General features: G+C 49.0%; 1 protein-coding gene across 2 annotated transcripts in view; it reads left to right on the top strand.

Annotated features, from left to right (window-relative positions):
• bcar1 (BCAR1 scaffold protein, Cas family member) overlaps window positions 1-19,122 on the top strand; it is a 79,317-nt gene that overhangs the window by 31,898 nt on the left and 28,297 nt on the right. Inside the window, exon 1 of one of the 2 annotated variants that reach the window (XM_076303775.1) lies at window positions 11,127-11,433. The exons of the other annotated variant lie outside the window; for it this stretch is intronic. Within the exon in view, the coding sequence (XP_076159890.1) occupies window positions 11,422-11,433 (12 nt within the window). The 5' untranslated portion in view covers window positions 11,127-11,421. Of the gene's footprint in view, window positions 1-11,126; window positions 11,434-19,122 lie in introns of those variants that run through there. 2 annotated transcript variants of the gene reach the window in all.

The following is a 19,122-nucleotide window of genomic DNA, read 5'->3' as shown; positions in this document are numbered from 1 at the left end:
GTAGGTACCACACTGCAGCATGGCGTGTGTGTGTGTGTGTGTGTGCGTGTGTACACGTGTACAGAGGAATACGCATGGGCTGTTGCTCTGCGACGGGCTGCCTTGACGTGACGAGTGATGTTTTAAAGACGCCGCCACAGAATTAGAGGCATGAAATGAACACTGGCCTTCTGCAGTGATTCCTGGCTGAGAGAGGCACATAATACTATTAGCTAGTCAAATACAAATCTAACATGGATTGCGTGTGTGTGTGTGTTTCTGTGTATGTGCATGTTTTTTTCACAGTTTTCACGCTAATCTGTGATTTGGTCCCGGAACTCAAATAAAAGCCCAGGGCAGCTGCTGGTTTCCTCCCTCATTTGTTCCCCTCCCATTGCTTGCCATTTTCATCACATCTCTCTGTCTACATGCCCCTCTCCTCTCCTCTGTTCTCTTCTCTTTTCTTCTCCTCTCTTCTCTTCTCTTCTCCTCTCTTCTCCTCTCTTTTCTTCTCCTCTCTTCTCCTCTCTTTTCTTCTCCTCTCTTCTCTTCTTTTCTCCTCCCCTCTCCTCCCCTTTGTGATTCTCTCCTCTAATTTCCTCTTGTCATCTCTGCCTTCTCTCCCTCTCTCACGCTCCCCCGTGTCCCATTGCCTGTCTAATCGCAGACCCCCGCTGTGAGGCGCTCCATCTTCAAATGACGCCCAAATTACCAGGCCCATCAGCAGGGGCGTTCTTCTTTCCTTAAAGGGACACCAGGCAACGTTTTCGTGTTAATTAATCATCTTCGTAAGTCGGTATATGGTTAAATGACTCATTACGGGGCGAATGAAGGCTCTCTCGCCCGCCTCTACTGCCTGTAGGAAGAATATCCCACTTGCAAGTTCGGTGTATCCTACCCGTCGACCGAAGCAGGATCAGTTTACAGCACAGAGGCAGGCTAACGAAACGCTAGAGATTGTTGCAAACAAGCGAAGAAGCAGCGAAAAACCCTTGACGGAAGACGCAAAGAAAAGGAAAAGAGCTTCAGACCGAGCGAGGGGGAGTTTCGTAGAGAAAAAGCATCAGGCTTGCCTGGTGTCCCTTTAAGTAGATCCCGCGCCATGATACAGCTCGCCATCTATACCCCCCCCCCCCCTCCTGCGCGGGCTCCACTGGGAGAAGAAGGAAAAAGAAGGGAGGGAGGAGAGAGAGAAGAAGAAGAGAGTGAGGTAAAAGGGAGACAGAGAGAGAGAGGGAAGAGAGCAAGAGAGGACAGACTGTTATTAGCCTGCGCACAGGAGCGTTCCTAACCTGTCATCAAACCCACCATCTTGAGACCCTCTTGCCTCACCCACTACTGATGATTACCACCGGGCTCTGGAGGGAATGAGGCTCCGAAGAAGGACAGAAAGAGAGAGAAGAAACGAGAGAGAGAGAGAGAGAGAAGGCAACTGTGATGAAGTCATGCTACTCTCCTCTCCATACCCCATTATGATTTATGTGTCTGATTTTAGAAGTGGACGTTTCACTCTGCTATAGGGGAAAGAGTGTGCTCCACCACCTTGTTGATTGGCAAATCATTGGCATAGTGGGCCTCAGGAGCATCTCCTAGTGGTTCAAACCTGCACTGCAGGCTTTTACAATTCACATCGCTCTTGCTGTGGGTCATCTCAGAGCCACGCTGCTGTCTACGGTCTACCCTCTTGAATGAGTTCATGTCCAGCTAGAGAGAACAGTCATCCGCTAGCCCAGTATGCATGGCACTCCCTTTGTTTTTAAGCCAGGTGCCTTTGAAGGTTAAAATGGAAAATACCTTACTAAATCTGGAGTGGTGTTGACGGGTGGCAGTGACACTCTGGATAATGTGCCTGCCTAGCCAGCCCCACGATGACTGTGTGTTGTCCCACTCAATGGCGTCTTATTGTTGTCCCTGTGGGATGTGAAGAGGACGTGGGACTTCAGGATGCACTAATAAGTTGCTAGCCACCGATGTGTCTCACGGCTTTGAGATATAGCACAAAGGGATGGAGGACCATGACACACTGTGTGTGTCCAGAGACTGAGAGTGTGTGTGTGTGTGTGTGTAGAGTATCTGGATGAGTGTAAATAGCACATGCAATGCGTCAAAGAGCCTAGCGGCGGCATATAGGCATTGGCCTCCACCCCCTCATCCCTCTCCTCTCCACCTCCCCCCAAAGCCCTGGGGCCTGGAGATGCTCAGAGGCCTTACACACAGCACCCAAATGGAAATGCCAGTACTGTGGCGACCCCTGTGACCTGCAAATTGGCATTTACGATGATGTCATCCACAGAGGGCAGCTAGTCAATGAGGCGGGGTAGGGAAAATGTGTGTGTGTGTGTGTATATGTAGATGTGTCTGAAGGGGGAGGAGGGTAGGCTAAAAGAGGCTCTCCCATCTGCCTCCATCCGGCGGGTGTAAAACACCAGATCTCAGTCTGATTTGTAGGGTGGAAAAGGGGGGCAAGACGGCAGCGACAGCATCCCACCCCCCAATTCTCACTGACATTCCACACCCTGATGAATGGGTCGTATTGCACTGCCCTGTACCAGTGCCCTGACCCCACTGGCACTGTATCTCACTGGGCTGATTGATGCACGTCGGCCCCTCTGCCCCCCAACACACACACACACACTCACACACACATACACACACACACACACACTCACACTTCACTTCTTCCCCAGGGAGGGTTTGCTTCTCTTGGGGGGACTGGAGGGGAATGAGGGTGCTTGACCGCCCTCTGCCCCTTAGCCTCTTGCACACAGAGAAGAATGAGGGACAGACAGATATAGAACTCAAAGCAAGACTTCTGTTTCCCCTCCACAAAGTTCTCCCCAGGCCTCCAGAGCCCAGGCGGAATGTGTCCCATCCCAACCCGGGTCACCCGGCCGTCAGCGGAAATGAATGCCGGACTAGGAATTCCCATTTATGAAAGGGAACGCAGCGGCAGCAGAGTCCAGCAGTTCTGCTCTGCTCAGCTCAGCCACTCTGCTGGGATACATCTCCATTGGCCAGCGGAGATTCAGTTTCCTTCCTGTTCGATTCCATTAGCGGTAGCTTATTGCTGTGGCGTTGCTCAGATGTTTGAGTGAAACCTGATCCATGATAATGCTTCCATGTTAGTCTTAGGGCCTGTCGGCTTCCTGGAGCAGTGGCACAGTGTTGTTTCATCCACTTTAAGGGTAGGTCCCTAAGCCTCATCCACATACTGGGCTTTACTCTAATTATACCCAGCTTTCTAGCACACAACCTCAATACAATAAGACAGGAAATTCCTAGATGCAGATGGTAATGATAAGATGTGAGAAGTAAGATATATGATATAATTCTTATGTAATTACGTTATATAATTATGTATGTCCCTTTATAGGCTTTGAGCCCTTCCCTGTTATACAAACTGACTGTATTTTTCCCTCGGCATCGACCACATTCAGAAGTCTTCAGCCTTGGCACAGCTTCTTAAAGTGTTGCATTTTGCTCTAGTGGGAAAGCCAAATTTGAGGTTGCTGGGTTGCTAGATGGAGATTATAAGATGGCTGGATCAGCAGAGAACTGCATTGAGTGTCAATGCCAAGAATGCAGCTAGTACGTTTAATTAGCCAGCATAGTTCAGCTCTCCACCAATCAAATGCAGCCACTCTTGGCAGAGCTGACCTCTGATTGGCCTGGATGAGGCAGAAGAGGAGGGTGCAGTGGCGGGTGGGGGATGAGGAATGTGGCACGCAGCCAGAGCCGCAGAAATATGAAACGCCACAAAATCAGAACTCCCCATTGAACTTTGACCCCTGACCCGAAATGTCACACTGTTCTTCATTAGCTGTCACTCGCCCGTCATGGTCGTGCAGCAAAGCCATGTACACACAGCAACGAGGATTCTCAGGGCGCCACAACCTCCCGCGTTCCTGTGTCTGTGTGGAGACAATGTGTTTTCCCTCACGACTGCAAAAACAAATGCTCCAAAACAACCCCTCAGTGAATGGGACTGACAGACCAACGTCCTCCTCTTCTGTAAACACAGACTCCATCAGCTCGCTGTCATTCGCTCTCTGACACTGTAACGCACACCTCTGCACGCACACTCGGCGATTGGTCAGTTACGAACAACTGAGTTTGACTAACGAGATTAAATTAAGTGGTGGTCACAGTTTCCTGAGGATTGTAACAGAAACAAAGGTTGCCATCACACCCCGATACTTTTCTGGGGTAGGGCGTCTCCAGAGATGTGGGGCAAAGGCTTGATGCACACACACATACACAGACACACACACACACACACATACATACACACACATACACACACACACACACACACACACAAACACAATAGGTTCTGAGGATGTCCAGGAGGCCTTTATGGATGTTGTCCATGATATAGCCTTCCACAGTGGCCTATCATAGTACAATTCCTCCCTATGATAAGAAATTGCCATCCCGTGATATCAGCAATATACAGTAGTTGATAACATGTTTACATGAGTGCCACAATGTAGGCAGTTATTTGTAGAATGAGAGCAAGCATGTGGGCCGGTTCAAAGCATAGGCAAGGAAGAAGAGTGACTCGTTGCTGATGGTTAGGAGTAGGTTTTACTGTTTTGGATCTGTGTTTGTGTTTGCATGGCCCTCAGGACTGACTTTGATCTGGCAAAAAAGATAGTGGTGAATGGTACTATGTCTTGCCTTCTATTTTCATATCGTCATATGAAAAAATATCATGAAATGTTGTGATTTTGTTTTAAGTCTATTGCCCGTTTCTAGTAGTCTCACTACGTATGTGGTGGTCAGTTTCCAGGGAAACCTCAGGTAAGTATAAGTAAGTATAAGTATATATACTCTTTTGATGCCTTGAGGGAAATTTGGTCTCTGCATTTATCCCAATCCGTGAATTAGTGAAACAACCTCAGCACACAGTGAAGCACACACTAATCCCAGCGCAGTGAGCTGCCTGCAACAACAGCGGCGCTCGGGGAGCAGTGAGGGGTTAGGTGCCTTGCTCAAGGGCACTTCAGCCGTACCTACTGGTCGCGGTTCGGGGCAACCCTCCAGTTACAAGTCCGAAGTGCTAACCAGTAGGCCACGGCTGCCCCCAGGTATGTTTGGTCTGACCAATTTCACAGCTGATAATCAATGATGAAATCTCCTTCACAATGAATGAATCTGACTTAATATAACTAAATACGAGTGAAGGTCTAGCCATATCCTGTGTGAATCATACGCCTGGAGATTCTAATGCGACTAGAATGTGCACTGTCACTGTCATGTGCTGGTGGCTCTTCTGAAAACACGGCTGAAAGAGCTGCAGAGTCCATCCACTCCCTCCACCTCCTTCTGCTGAAGTAATCTCTCAGAGCACAACACACTGCACTGCCAGAAGGAGAGAGAGAGAGAGTTGAAATCCCGGAGGAATGCAGCAGCCTAGTCTCAGCCCAGGTTTTCTCGCGCTGTGGAGTTAGGTAATTAGAGCCTGTTGGTTCAGGTACTCTGAAGCTGCGTGTTTAAAGAGTGATTCAGCTCCCATAGGGTCACCGTGTATGGCAGCCCTGCCCATAGGAAGAAGGCTCCTCTTCCTGGAAGTGATGGCTGGGGAGACTGGCGTTATGGTGGAGTTAGCCCCGCATTCCAGCATTCCACAGAGCCGGAGAGGGGGAGGGGACCTGAGAACTGTTGTGTGTGTGTTTGTGTTTCTCACTCTGTGCGTGTTTAGCTTGGTGCAATTATTTCAGCGAGCATGAGTGTGTGTGTGTGTGTGTGTTGTTTTTTTGTTTGTTTGTGTGTTTGGGATTGCCTGCGGCTTTGTGAGATGATATGAGGGAGAACAATACTGTGACCTGTGCGTTCCGTCTGCCGTATCAATGGGAGGTCAGCAGTGTCGTTTGTCACTGAAGTCTCTGTAGGCCCGCCAAACCACACACACACACACACACACACACACACACACACACACACACACACACACACACACACACACACACACACACACAACCCCGCCTGCCACAGAAGCTCCACTGTCCAGTACCACCAGGTCATTCTGAGGCTCATGCATTACAGTACACACTGCCAAAGAGATTAGGGGAAGAAAATCTTGCCTCGGTGGCAGTGCCTGGGAGGCACTTCCTGTGCAGCCCACCTGTCTCTCTGAGAAAAATGCACACACACACACTCACTTGCACACACACACTTACACACAGAGTTTATTATGCACGTATACGCTCAGATGCTCACAGTGTCATTGCTCCTCAGGGATTGGCGAGAAGTAACTCCAGTCTCATCCCTGAGAACACAATCAGCTCCCATCCTACAATGGCAGCGCCCGCGCCCCTGATAATGCTATTAGCTTCCTGTCTCATTAATGCCAGTCTGCCCACGACGGTGAGGCCATGAGATGAGAATTAGCAGAGACGCCAGCAGACAGCAGATAAGGCTGCCTTTGCTGAGGAAGAGTCAGATCTGTTAAGCCAAACAAAATCCACACACATACACACACACACACACACACACGTTCACACACAAAAGAAAGATGCGCTTTGTGGGTTTTAATCATCCCAGCGCATTAGCGCGTCTCACCGATAGGAAAGTAAATGAAAATCTGAGAAATTTGAAATAGGCAAATAAACAAATGCAATTATCTATGGAAATGAAGGTTGACCGAGCTCCATCAATCCCATTACTCCAGGGGATGGGTTTGTAAACACTCACACAACCATTCTTTCTTCCTTTATGGGAGCGGGGAAGCGCCTTGTTTTTTCCTGTCTCCACACCAGATAGACAAGAGAGGGGTCTTATCCACTATCACGGGGGGGGGGGGCAGGGATCCTGGAGCAGTTGGGAGGGGGGGGGGCAGCTCCAGTGGGCTTTGGGCAAACTGCCAGTCTGCAAGTCTGTGAGATAAGTCAGGGCCCTCTGAAACCTCTGGTGCAGCATCCTGTGAGAGAAGACTTTCTGCTGGAAGCGTTCAAGGCGTGTTTATATCTGAGCATAATGTGTGTGTGTGTCTGTGTGCGTGTGTGTGTGTGTGTGTGCGTGCGTGCGTGTGCATTTGCCAGTTTCTGTGTGTGGTCAGCATGCCTGTTCGCTTGTGAGAATTTGTGAGATCTGGTACATATGCGTGAAGTGTGCTTGTATGAAAATGCTGGTGAGATGCCTGTGTGTGTGTGTGTGTGAGTGTGTGCACTCTGTGTGTGTGCACTCTGTGTGTGAGTGAGTGTGTGCACTCGCCTCCGTCTGTTTGCAACATGTTGGTCCGCATGTAGCGGAGAGCTTTGTTGCTTTCTAAGTGGTCTTAAAAGGCCTTAGTGACAGGCTGCTCAGTAGGGTCGAGGATCAGAGAGGCGACCCAGAGAAGAGACTCTTTATTTCTCTGTCCATCAAAGACCGCTTTTGGCTGGAGGCACGGATATGAAAGAGCACAAGGATGTGCATTGTTTTGGTTCGCACAGCCCCCTGCATGAAGTCACAACAGACCAAAAGCACACACACACACACACACACACACACACACACACACACTATACCGGATGCCCTGCACACTATGAATGGTTGTGATGTGTATATGAGTATGGAATGGGCCATGGGAGGTTTGCTTTAATTATAGTCATCAGGACCGAACTAATTAACCCCCAATTACCATCGCTGGTGCGGCACCTTAAATGGCCCCTTTAACCGAGGACATAAAACCTCACATTGTAAGGACGTCGGCATCATCTGTTCCATCTCGACTGGGAAATCTGACTGTGGAGTTGAGTGTCCCCTGGAGGGATGTGGGTAATGTTTCAGATGTACAGGGGAATGATTGAGTGAATGTGTGGTGCAAAGACACACAGACATACAGTCTATAGTGATGGATATAGTGGATTAATCAGTTAATGTACTTGTTTTATATGACATCATTCTTCACTGAGCTCAATCCAGGGTTGTAAGGGCTCTGAGTCAAAGTTTCGATTCTCATCACATCAGTGTTGGGTAGTCTGTAAAAAGGAATGCATAATGTAAGACAACATACAGATGGAAAATAGTTCATTACAGATTGTATGTTAGAGTTTCAGTATTTGTCACTGACATGACATGAATTACTCAACCACTGCATTTAAACCTTGTTTTGGGGGGACATTTTGTCGTTGTGTACCATCCTGTAGGCTGTCTAAGATGTGTTTGAGAATGATTCAGATAACTGTTACCTATTCTTGTTTCTTTATTCAAGAAAAACATTAGTGGAAAAAAAACGCCCATCCTTTGTGAGAGTGCTACCTCAAATGTCATGTGACGTCTGGAGCCTGCAGGTGTTTGCAGCCCTCAATTCAATCTGTTCAATCTGACCAAAGAAGGAAATTCTCCTAGACATGTTTTTCAGCTCTAAATGACTTCTGACCGGCAGCGAAAAGAACGAAAGAAAGACAGAAAGAAAGAAAGACAGAAAAAAGATTAAAGAAATATGGAGGGGGGAAAAAAGACACGTCCCATCCTCGATTCAGAAGGAAATGGGATTTCCATATTAACACTCGGAGTGACTGAGCCATATCTGTGGTACTCAATGTCGGGCCTGTTCTACAGAGCGGACCCGGAGAGGGAAGAGAGAGGGGAGAGGGGGACTAGTGTTGTCAGGCATGTGCTGAATGTCCCTATGACGAAAGCGGCTGGGTCGGTGCAACCGTGAGTGGGTGTTTGGTCCACTGGTCGGGGCACGGGACTGCAGAGCCATTGGTTAGAATGGGTCAGGCTCGGGCAGTGTGTAGGTGTGAAAGAATGCATGCGCCATTGGACCAGGACCACTGCCAGCCTCATGCTCACACAATAGAACCAGTGTTTGGGCCGATCCCAACCCCGCCCCACACGGACCCACTCACCCCTGACAGCAGGACAGTGTGGCAGAGCTTCTCATCGCTATCCGTGTGCCCACAGAAAGGCCAGGAGTTAGGATCTACTCAGGATTTAGTTACAGTTTCATCACTCTGTAAACTGAAGACTCCCATAGACTTGCATTGGGAGGCATGCTGTACAATGGCTGTCACAGAGCGAGGTAGCGAGATAGCAGACTTCTTGGGAGCCGATCCAGACCTGACCCTGATCTGGTGCGGCCCTATCTCTGTCACGCGCATTCCAAAGTGGACTGCAGTTTGGTGTTGTATGAGACATTCACTGGGATCTACCATCCGTATTGTGGGGAATTGGGTGTTCCCAGTAGCCGTGGAAGCTTGGTTCAGCCCTGACGCGCGTGTCATTTAGGATCAGTGTCTCTCCCCCGCTACCCCTCTCCCTACTCACCCGTCAAGTGGTGGGGCTCTGATTTGTGAGGCACTCCGTTGGGAGTGTGTGTGTGTGTGTGTGTGTGTGTGTGTGTGTGTGTGTGTGTGAGTGAGTGACTGGGGGTGGGGTGGGTTCATTAGCTGATGAGCGGGAGGGGGCGCTAATTGAAATGGTGCCTGACGCGATGGAATAATCTCCATGGTGACACCAGCCCTACGGTAATTGACAGCTGTGATCTCAGTGCGAGAGAATGTGTGTGACAGTCTTAGTGTTCCCCTGAGATGGAGCAGAAACACACTAATTTGATTTGTGTGTCTGAGTGTGTGTTTATGTCTGTGTGTGTGCATTATTGGTAGCTGTACTGGTCCTTGTGTGTGTGTGTGTGTGTGTGTGTTTGTTAATGTCTGAGACTCGTGGAACCACTGGAATCCATCTTCTGAAAGTGCCTCATGGCGTGAGTGGATGAGCAGTGCAGTCTCCATGGAGACCAGACCTGGCGCCCCGTCTCCACCACTGCCTCCCCCCAGGCCTGAAAAGACAGTCGCTGTGTCAAGATAAGCGCTCCAAAAATCCCAAGGCGCATTAAATCAGGGTGGGGATGGTGGGGGGGGGGGGGGGGACTTTTTGATGTGACACCAGCGGTGCTCACTTAATACTGGCCCTCCCCTTCAGTGAATTGGTGCTCCTGACGCCTGACAGTGCCGCCTTCTGCATCAGCCATGGCGGCGGGCTCATGAGACGATGTCAGCTGTGTGTGTGAGAGAGAGTATCCCACGTCTGTCCACCTCGCACAACTCTTGCCAACATGGGGGTCTCCAGCCTCTTAGAGTGACACTGAGTCCTCTATAAAAAAATGGAGGCGGACTCTGGCCTTTGTGTCGTGGTGTGGTCACTTGTTTCTGTAGTGAAGAGAACGGAGTCTGTGTCTCATGATCAAGTTCTGCCTTAAAACCTATTGTGGTGTGTGTGTGTGTGTGTGTGTGTGTGTAGGTATGTGTGTGTAAGGAGCATGTGTGCATGTATATGAAGTGTATTTATGTATTTGTGTGTGTGTGTGTGTGTGTTGTTAGGACTCTAGATGGCATCCCTATAAGCAAGAGTATTGATGACAGAGCTGGCCCCTAATTTGACCTCTTGACCGTGTCACTGCTGTGTGAAAAGCTAGGACTGTGATGTCACAGCCTGTGTGGGCACAAGTGTGTGAGCTCCCTCTCTCTCTCGTGAGACACACACACTGTGGTCCTCATATGACTGTGGCTCTCATATCTACAGCTAAAGCTGCCTCAATCAACCCTAGACACTGACTCAGACAATGGGTGCAGTTTGATTTGATTTATTTAAGAACTCAATAGAGTTTTGCATCTCTGTTAAGTGCATTCCCTTGCATTCCCTTCATTAAACATACAAGCGTGTATATGTCTCACCCATTTCCTCATCAGTATTGGTCAAGAGTGTGAATACTTTTGTAAGCATTATGTTCATTTAGTGATTCCTCTAGTTACTGGAGCTACAAAGAAAAGAAACCAATTTCTCACTACAAGCAGACAGCCAAAGAGAGAGAGAGAGTGAGAGAAAAAAGACAAAGAATATGCATGTCTCATAGAAAAGTAGATGGGGGGAGGTGTGTGTTAGTGTGTAAGGGGCAAGAAGAGAAAAGAAACTGCAAAAAATGAGTGCGTGTGTGTGTGCGTGTGTGTCCCTCTGAGGTCCGAACAGAGGCACACTAAACATTCCTCACAGGCAGGGGCGAGAGAGAAGCCAGCACTCATTAGCATAAGAAGAGCTCCTTCAGCCAATCAGCTTCCCCAAGTGAGAATGTCCGGATTGAGAAGGAACTAGGAGGGTGTCGGGTTACTGGGCATTTTTCCCTCCCTCCCTCCCTCCCTCTCTTGCTTTGGCTATGGAGAGCGAGGGAAGGGAGGGAGAAAGGGAGTCGGAGAAAGAGCTTAGGACAGACGTGCGCAGAGAGAGGGAGAGGGAGAAGTGCATGGGACACTCTCATTCTTGCCCTGTGAGATCACGGAGCTGGAGAATGTGTTAGGATCTGTGCCATTCGCCTCTTTTTTTTCCTCCACTTCTGGCTACGGAGACAACAAGGAACTTAAACTCGAGGTGGCCGGTTACAGGGACTGTTTCCTTGGCCAGATAACGGGCCGTTAACTCTCCTCTGGAGTCACAGCAACTCTGCGAAGGGGGCCGAAAATGAATTATCTGGTGAGTGAGTGACTGTGAGTCAGTGTGTGTGTGTGTGTGTGTGTGTGTGTTGCTGTTCTCGTTGCTGTGTGAACGGTCAGACTTGGCTTTGCTAAATGCCTCAGCTGTGAGAGTGACTGGGTAAAGAGAAGAAAGAGGAACTGAAGGAAAACAACCAGGGTTAACATTAACTGGGTTTCTTTTCATTTGAACCTTTTGTGTATGAGACAGACAGAGTTTGATCAGCTTTTTGAAGGTGTGTGTGTGTGTGTGTGTGTGTGTTTGTATGTATGTTGAGACTGCACGTTTGTGTGTTTAGCATGAGTGTTTGTGTGCTTTCATATCTGAATGAAAGAGCCTCTTGTGCTGTGTCAGGCCCAACATATTTAAAGGGTAAAAACAGTAATGAAATGAAGAGGACAGGAGTGTATTCTCTCTCTCTTTCTCTCTCTCTCTCTTTCTTTCTCTCTCTCTCTCTCTGTGCCAGACCTGCTGTGTGAGGTGGCTGTCTCAGGGATTTTTAGGTGTACTTTTTTCAGAGCCTTTCTTTCTTTTTTTCCTTCTGTGAGCATAAAGAGTGAGTCTTTTTGTGGAGACAGAGTGAAAAGCGGGAGAGTGTTTGGAACAGGATGAGTAGAGCTAGAGAGAGAGAGAAAGAGTGAGAGAGAGAGAGAGAGCCATGGAGCTTCGCCGCTGTGCTGCCTCTGCTGAGTCAGGAAAAAGTTGAAAGATTAAGGTTTTATGGTGGGAGCAGAACGAGAGAGAAAGAGAAAGAAAGAAAGAGGGAGAAAGAGAAATAAAGAGAGGGAGAAAGAGAGGAAGACTGTGAGAGAGGGAAAGAAACAAGAAGACAGAGAGAAAAGGAGAGAGGGAGAAACAGAGAGATTGAAAGAGTGGCTGCTCAAAGCTCTAGCAACCAGCATGCTCTCTGCTCATTGCCATTGTTTGAATGTGCTGGCATTTTGTCAGCTCGTAGTCCTGTGTTTGTGTGTGTGGGTAGCTTTGCTGGGGCTTTGGTATTTAAATGTTGCGAGGCTGGGCTGCATTTCCGGCTGACAGCGGACAGCGTTTCTCAGCTCCAGGACTGAACCCCCTGGAGTGAGGCGGGAGATTCCCCTCAGCTGCTGCCAGGGTGCGTATTGGGACAGGCCGGCAATTACTGAATCAACAAAACCCACGCGTGTGACATCCACATTCAGAGTTGTTTTCCCCCTCTCTGTCTTGATTTTGACTCATTGAGGCAGCGCTGACAGTTATTTGATTGTAAGTGCTTGAGAGCTTTAGGCTTCTTAGTCTAAGTTGATGTGCATGTTGAAGTTGTTTGTGAAGTTTTAAATAAAAATTTAAGTCAGTGCTTCAGTGTATAATCACTCAAGGTTTTTTTTGTCAAACATTTGTGAATCCATAGAGTGACTCATCCCTAATTCTACCCAGTAATCTCTTTAAATATCCCCAGTCCGCCTCGTGAAGCTACGTAAGATAATTAGCCACCACTGGCCCTCCGAGTGAGTTACTCTCCGGTCTGGCTGAGCTGTTTTTAGCTGGGGCTGAGCAGCGGGGCCCGCCGTGATTCACACAGGCTAAAGTAAACACACAGTGGCTCACGCTGCCTGCCTAGCAAGGGGGTCCTCCAAGAGGGGCACAGAGCGAGAGGGAGAGAGAAAGCCCAGGCTTTAGCTCAGGCTCAGCCCAGAGAGAGAGAGAGAGAGAGAGGGAGAGAAGAGCTGGGCTGTATGTCCGAGGTCCTGTGGCCCCCCAGCGTGAATACCCTGACTCATCCCTGACTCACGGGCCCCTGATGGCTCTTGCCGGGAGGGGAATTCCTGCTCCAGCAGCCTTCTCACAGTGCCCACTGGGGGGGTCTACATGGGGTATAACAGCACACGTACACACCCACACACACACACATGTCATGTGGAGTAATGGAGAGGTCATGCATGGGTGAGTCAGGATGGAGCACACAGCACCTTTACTCAGGGTGGGTCAGTCATGACACAGGTAGGGTGCGTGAATGACAAATGAGTGTGTGACCTATTTGCACACACTAACTTAAAACACTGAATTGATCGTAATAGGACCACCAGCTTACTTCTACACAGAGTGCTAAAAGTTATGTTAAGCTGCACAGACAGCCAGCCCAACATCCTTAAGTACTGTAATGTAGCTCACGCACGTAATAAGTATTCTGTCGGCCAGGCTGCCATGTTTAATCATGTAAATATCACCTGTGACATGACGTCTGTGAGTGTGTCTCCTCTGCGGCCGACCGAGCTCTGGAGGTGTTTTTAGAACTGCTTAACCTTGAGTAATGTCACACTCTCCCCCTCCTCTCCCCGAAGCCGCCAGACTGCAGGTTTCGACAACAGTAGTTGCTGTTTCATTTTTTTTTTTTTTGCGCCTGTGGCTTCGCTGCTATCACTCCTAATCCCTTAAACATAGTGGAGCAGCCATCCAGCCTGAAGCACCTCCAGACGCCATGCTACGCCAGCGCTATCTCCCCAGCAAAGCCCACAGCCTCGGGGCATGAGTTTTAGCTACTGCTCCTAGTTGCCGCTCTCTCTTCTCTCTCTCTCTTTCTCTTTCTCTCTCTCTTTCTCTCTCTCTTCTCTCTCCCCTGAGGCACCTGCCTATTGTTGGGGATAATTGTGCCAATCTGAGGCGGGGATAGACTCCGAGATTGAGACGGAGGCTTTGGCAGATAAGGGGAAGAGATCAGAGTGCTGCCTGGCCGCGGTCACACGCCTGCTCGGGGCTCAGCTCGGCGGGGGCTTGGGTTAGCGCGGAGCGGGTAGGCAGTCGTTTCTGTCCGGTCGTATTAGCGCATCGGCTTTCCGATGTCGACAAAGTCACCGGGGCGGGGAAGGCGCAGCGGAGCGAGGGAGGGAGACGGAGGAAGGTGGAGGTTGGTTGGGATGAGCCGCTCCAGCCTCAGTGCTTATAGAGAGCGCTCGCTCAACTTGGGCAAACCCTGGCACCTGCCCACACACACCTGTGCCCCAACATTGTACCTGGCAGGCATTCGGTAGGCAATGGATTCTATTGAGCGGGGCCGACAGAAATAGAACTGAATGGTAATCAACACAGCTGCGGCGGACGGGTTCAGCGGTGATGTGCGAGGTTGTGTTGAAAACGATAAAATCTGATGTTATTGAATATCGGAGGTGGAGTGCGCACTCATGACGCCGCTAATGTGCTGAGCATCGCGGAATGAAGCGGAATGAGCTCCATTTTGAGGGACGGCGCTCATAAGACAAATGTGACCTCGCCATATCCAGCCAAACCCCATTTGGCCTGGTGGCCATGATCACGAGGCCCTCTCCTTCTCTCCCTCTGAGAACTCCATGTTCTCTGTACTGTATGTGTGCGCACTGATTGTCTGCTTTTTCCAGACAGGCAGAAATCCTTGGGTCGCTTCTCCGATTTCTGGCCTCGTCATTCACGCCGGACCACTGGAATTCTGGTCTGAGGTCACAATGACGTTGCGCACCATTCTGGAAGCGAGCAAGCTTGCAGCCCTATCGCAGGCTGTAATTTTTGGATATATTACTGGGCAAGGGGGAGGACCCTGTGCATGGGTTTGGCAGTGATGAGGGCTGTTTCTCTCTTCTCTGAGGGACATGAGGAGATGGAGCTCTTGGTATGCGATCACAAGCAGTTGCCTGAACCCCGAGCGGAGCGCTGTTTTGTTATCTCTTACCAAGTCCTTATCGTCTCCGTGGAGGTGACCCCTTGCTGTATAAACCTGGCCTGGAAGCACGCAGGGCATATTGTCATAATGTGCTTTCCTTGGCACTGGGCTCAGCTCCGCCAGTAAACCCAGCCCGGTAGAAAATGGTAGCGCTCCAGTGCTGAGCCCAGAGATGTTTTTTTTTACCTCTGCTAACCAGAGGTGTTGCAATGTGGTATGGCAGGAAAAAGGATGGGCAGGCTGAAGGCTATAAGTGTGCTGTTTGTTTTCCTCTGCCTTTGTAATGATTCACTCCACTCACTGTTAACTGCAATTCTATGCTCTGATAGGCAGTAATATCAGTCACTGGTTGATGAGCAACTAGTATTGGGCAGTGAGTGAAGATTAAGTGTCTCTTCTGGAATGTTGACTCATGTAGATGGTTGTGTTGTACAGTGAGCTTTATAGAAGTACGTGTGTGTGTGTGTGTGTGTGTGTGTGTGTGTGTGTGTGTTTGCAGGAGTTGTAGGTGGCGTGGGCTGTACAGTGGGTTGTAAGGTCGTAAAGGGGGATAGGAGTGGTGTTGGGCCACCTGTGGAATGTGAGGTAACTAGAGAGGTGCAGACAGGCTGTGGAATGTCACAGTAAGTGGGACGCTGACAGCCCAGCAAATGGGAGATGGGTCTAGACTTGAAAAGGGAATGCCAAAGGGAGTGTTTCTATCTCTCTCTCTCTCTCTTTCTCTCTCTCTCTGTCTCATTATTCCACTCAAACTCTTTCTATCCCACACCAAACACATGTTCACATATACAGAACCCCACTCCACCATTCAAGGGGTCCTAAATTAGATTTCTATAAGTAGCATTGCTGCCTCAGAAGTTGACAGTATAAAGTCACACTCTCTTGCTCCCTCTCTCTCTCTCTCTCTGTCTCTCTGCCATCTCCCCTCTCTTTCTCTCTATCTATCTCTATCTGCCATCTCTGTCTCTCTCTCTCGTACATGTTTCGTCTTGTTGGCCTGCTGTCCATTCCACACATGTTGTTGACAATGGTTTGGTTTGAAAAAGTCAGACCCTGAGGGTAGTGCTTTTTACTGCACACACAAACACTGGTATATAGAGATTCCAGTGTAGATTGGAGTTTACTTTGCTCAGTTGTCATCTCACAGTTATGATGGTATCCAGGTTTGTTTGTGTTACCAAATTCTGGTTTTGGTGAAGTGCTCTGGTTTGTGGTTGGCCTCCAGTTTCTGTCATGGGATTTAAGAAGGACCTGGTCTTAAGCTTTCACAGAAACTCCCTATACAAGTGTGTTTGTCAGTGCTTCTAAGAGTTGTCTGTGTATCTGCGTCTGTGTGTGTGTGTGCGCATGTGTAACAGATTGCAGACGCTGTTTACGTTCAAAACAACATGAGCGCCAGTTGGGGCTGAGTCACGTTGGCCCGCCTTTCCCGGTCCCTCCCGTTAGCGTCTGCACGATGACAGCTCCGACTGATCTCACTGTCTGATAGCCCGTCTGCTCCGCTGTGCTCTGCTGTGCGCGGATCCCGTTAAGCACAATTAATCACCGCAGGGAAACAAGCTACTGTAGTCACGCTGTGGACCGTGGACAAAAATGCTATAAACCCTTCTATTTATTTCCCTTTGCTCTGTAAATGGACACAAAAACAAGTTCTGTGACCTTGAAAGAATAGATGTTCAGGACCCAACTTCGAAAGACTGCCCATGAAGGAGTTTATGTGTGTGTGTGTGTGTGTGTGTGTGTGTGTGTGTGTGTGTGTGTGTGTGTGTGTGTGTGTGTGTGTGTGTGTGTGTGTGTGTGTGTGTGTGTGTGTGTGTGTCTACTTTCCTGGGAAAACTTTTATCGCCTCAGCAAAATATTGAACTTGCTGGAACTTTCCTTGTACAGACTGACTGTGCTCTCATTATTAGTGTGTGCTGTTGCATTGGGTGCTCATAGAAGGGGATGTACGCTCTCCCCCTTAGCCTACGGAACAGACACAACGTACTTCCTTCAAGTCTAAACAACACAAAGATGGACCGAAACATTTACCTTTCGGGCCAAGGCCGTTTTGTTTGGGCAGACTCAGGTGCTTTGGTGTTATTTCAGTAACAGTGTCTGCCGTGGCTTCGCCGGGGCGTCCATCTGTTTTGAACTCGTAAAAAAACTTTTGACGGTGGAGTCGGCGGGGGTGTTTGGTTTGTGCCGGAGAGTGGCCGTGGCGGCCGAGGAGAGAACAAAGGGAGAGGGAGGAAAAGTACAATGGCTCAGACATAAAACAACACCGTCTGTCCCTGAAATGACTTATTGCCACCTCCCTGCCTTTGTGGCTGCTGAGAGAAGAAACAAGAGTCGTGCAGGCCCCCACCCTCTTGGCCTTGGGTCGAATGTGCACACAAAACATGCACACACACACAAACACACACACATGCACCCCTCCTAGGACTTAACTAGTTTGTCTTGTGCATTCATGAAAAGGCAGATAACAAAAGCCATAACCCCAACCACCACTCCTCATTGCATGTACACATACATACACACACACACACACACACACACACACACACAAATGCATACACCCATACATAGTTACACACACTCTTAATACACACGCTCTCACTCATGTTCTCAGACACATACACACACACACACACACACACACACACACACTGCGTGTCTTCCCGTCCATTGACCTGTCTGCGCGGCGCTCGCTGCACCAGCTGCCACATTACTTCCTGGCCAGCGCTCCCGTCTGAATGAACCACCACGGCCCTTTCCTTCCCTCTCCCAGCTCCCCTGCATCCCTCTCTTCCTCTCCCCCATCCTGTGGAAACCCCTCTTTCCCCCCCTCCCTTCTCTCTCTCTATCTCTGCCCGTCTCTCTTCTCTCTCTCTCTCTCTCTTCTTTCTCTCTCTCTCCCTCTGTTTTGGCTCTGTTAACTCCATGCTCCTTGTGGCCTCCTAAGCCCCCTCTCGAGCTTCCGTGACCCTTTTAAATGCAAATGGATGAACTTTTAGTCCAGCGATGATGAATTTCCCTTTCTTCCCCCTCTCCTCTTTTCTCTCTCTCTCTCTCTCTCTCTGTCTTTCTGTGCGCCTCTTTATTCTCTCCCCCCTTTCTTCTGGTGTGAGATAATAAAGTCTGGCATCAGACTCTGTCTGCTCCTGGCTCGAGGGGCGCAAGGGAAAGGTTTTAACCGGGGGATTGCCACAGTGGTGGCCCTGTGCTTGGGAAAGTCATGTCTGCCGTGTGTCAGCATTTAAAAACATTTGGAATTTGTCGGCTGTTACTTCCGTGACTCGGTAACGTCACCATCCAAACTAAGCAGTTGCTTATCAGAGATAAGAAATAGCACAATCATCTGGAGATGAAGTTGAAGAATACATTTGACTGGTTTGTGTGTGCGTAGAAAGAGCTGCTTTTTTTGTCTCTGAGCCATGTAGTTCTCAGAGTATTTCTGAGGGAGTGAGTGTGCTCGAGATTGGGCATTCCTTTGCGTAAGAGATTCAAATCACAGTCATCAAGTCATTGACTCACTCCTAATCAGAACCGCATATGAATCACTCTACAAACACTTCCAGTTTCTGAGGACTCGGACGAGTGAGAGAGAGAGAACTTTAGAAAGAGTGGATTGTGTGGGAGTGAGAAATAGAGAGAGAGAGAGAGAGGGAGGGAGGACTGAAGCAGAGGATTGAACTACTTTCTGTTCTAGAAGGCAAAGTTCACTTCTTAGCCTTTGTGATGTCAGCAGGGCAGGCCCCCTCGTACATTCTGACACGCAGGAAATGCCATTACAAGAGAAGGAGACAAAGAAACATGGAACAGGAAATACCATATGACATCAGAAACCAGTGATTTACATTATTTTCAGAACTTGTGTAAGTGAGACAAATACATATCCATTGCCTGTATGGATAATGATCTCTAGATGAAACTGTTTATCTGAGTAGTGGTCCTTTTTCTTTTCATAAATCATGTATTTTTGTGAGTTGTATGTAGATGCATGGTGTGTGTGTGTGTTTGTGTGTGTGTGTGTGTGTGTG

The sequence above is a fragment of the Alosa pseudoharengus genome, unplaced genomic scaffold (genome assembly GCF_046254945.1).
Source record: "Alosa pseudoharengus isolate Yale_2024_CS ecotype anadromous, Long Island Sound unplaced genomic scaffold, YU_APseudo_1.1 YU_APseudo_1.1_scf_10, whole genome shotgun sequence".
Classification (NCBI taxonomy): domain Eukaryota; kingdom Metazoa; phylum Chordata; class Actinopteri; order Clupeiformes; family Clupeidae; genus Alosa; species Alosa pseudoharengus.
Note: the sequence above shows the minus strand (reverse complement) of the source record. Positions and strands in the feature narration are given on the sequence as shown.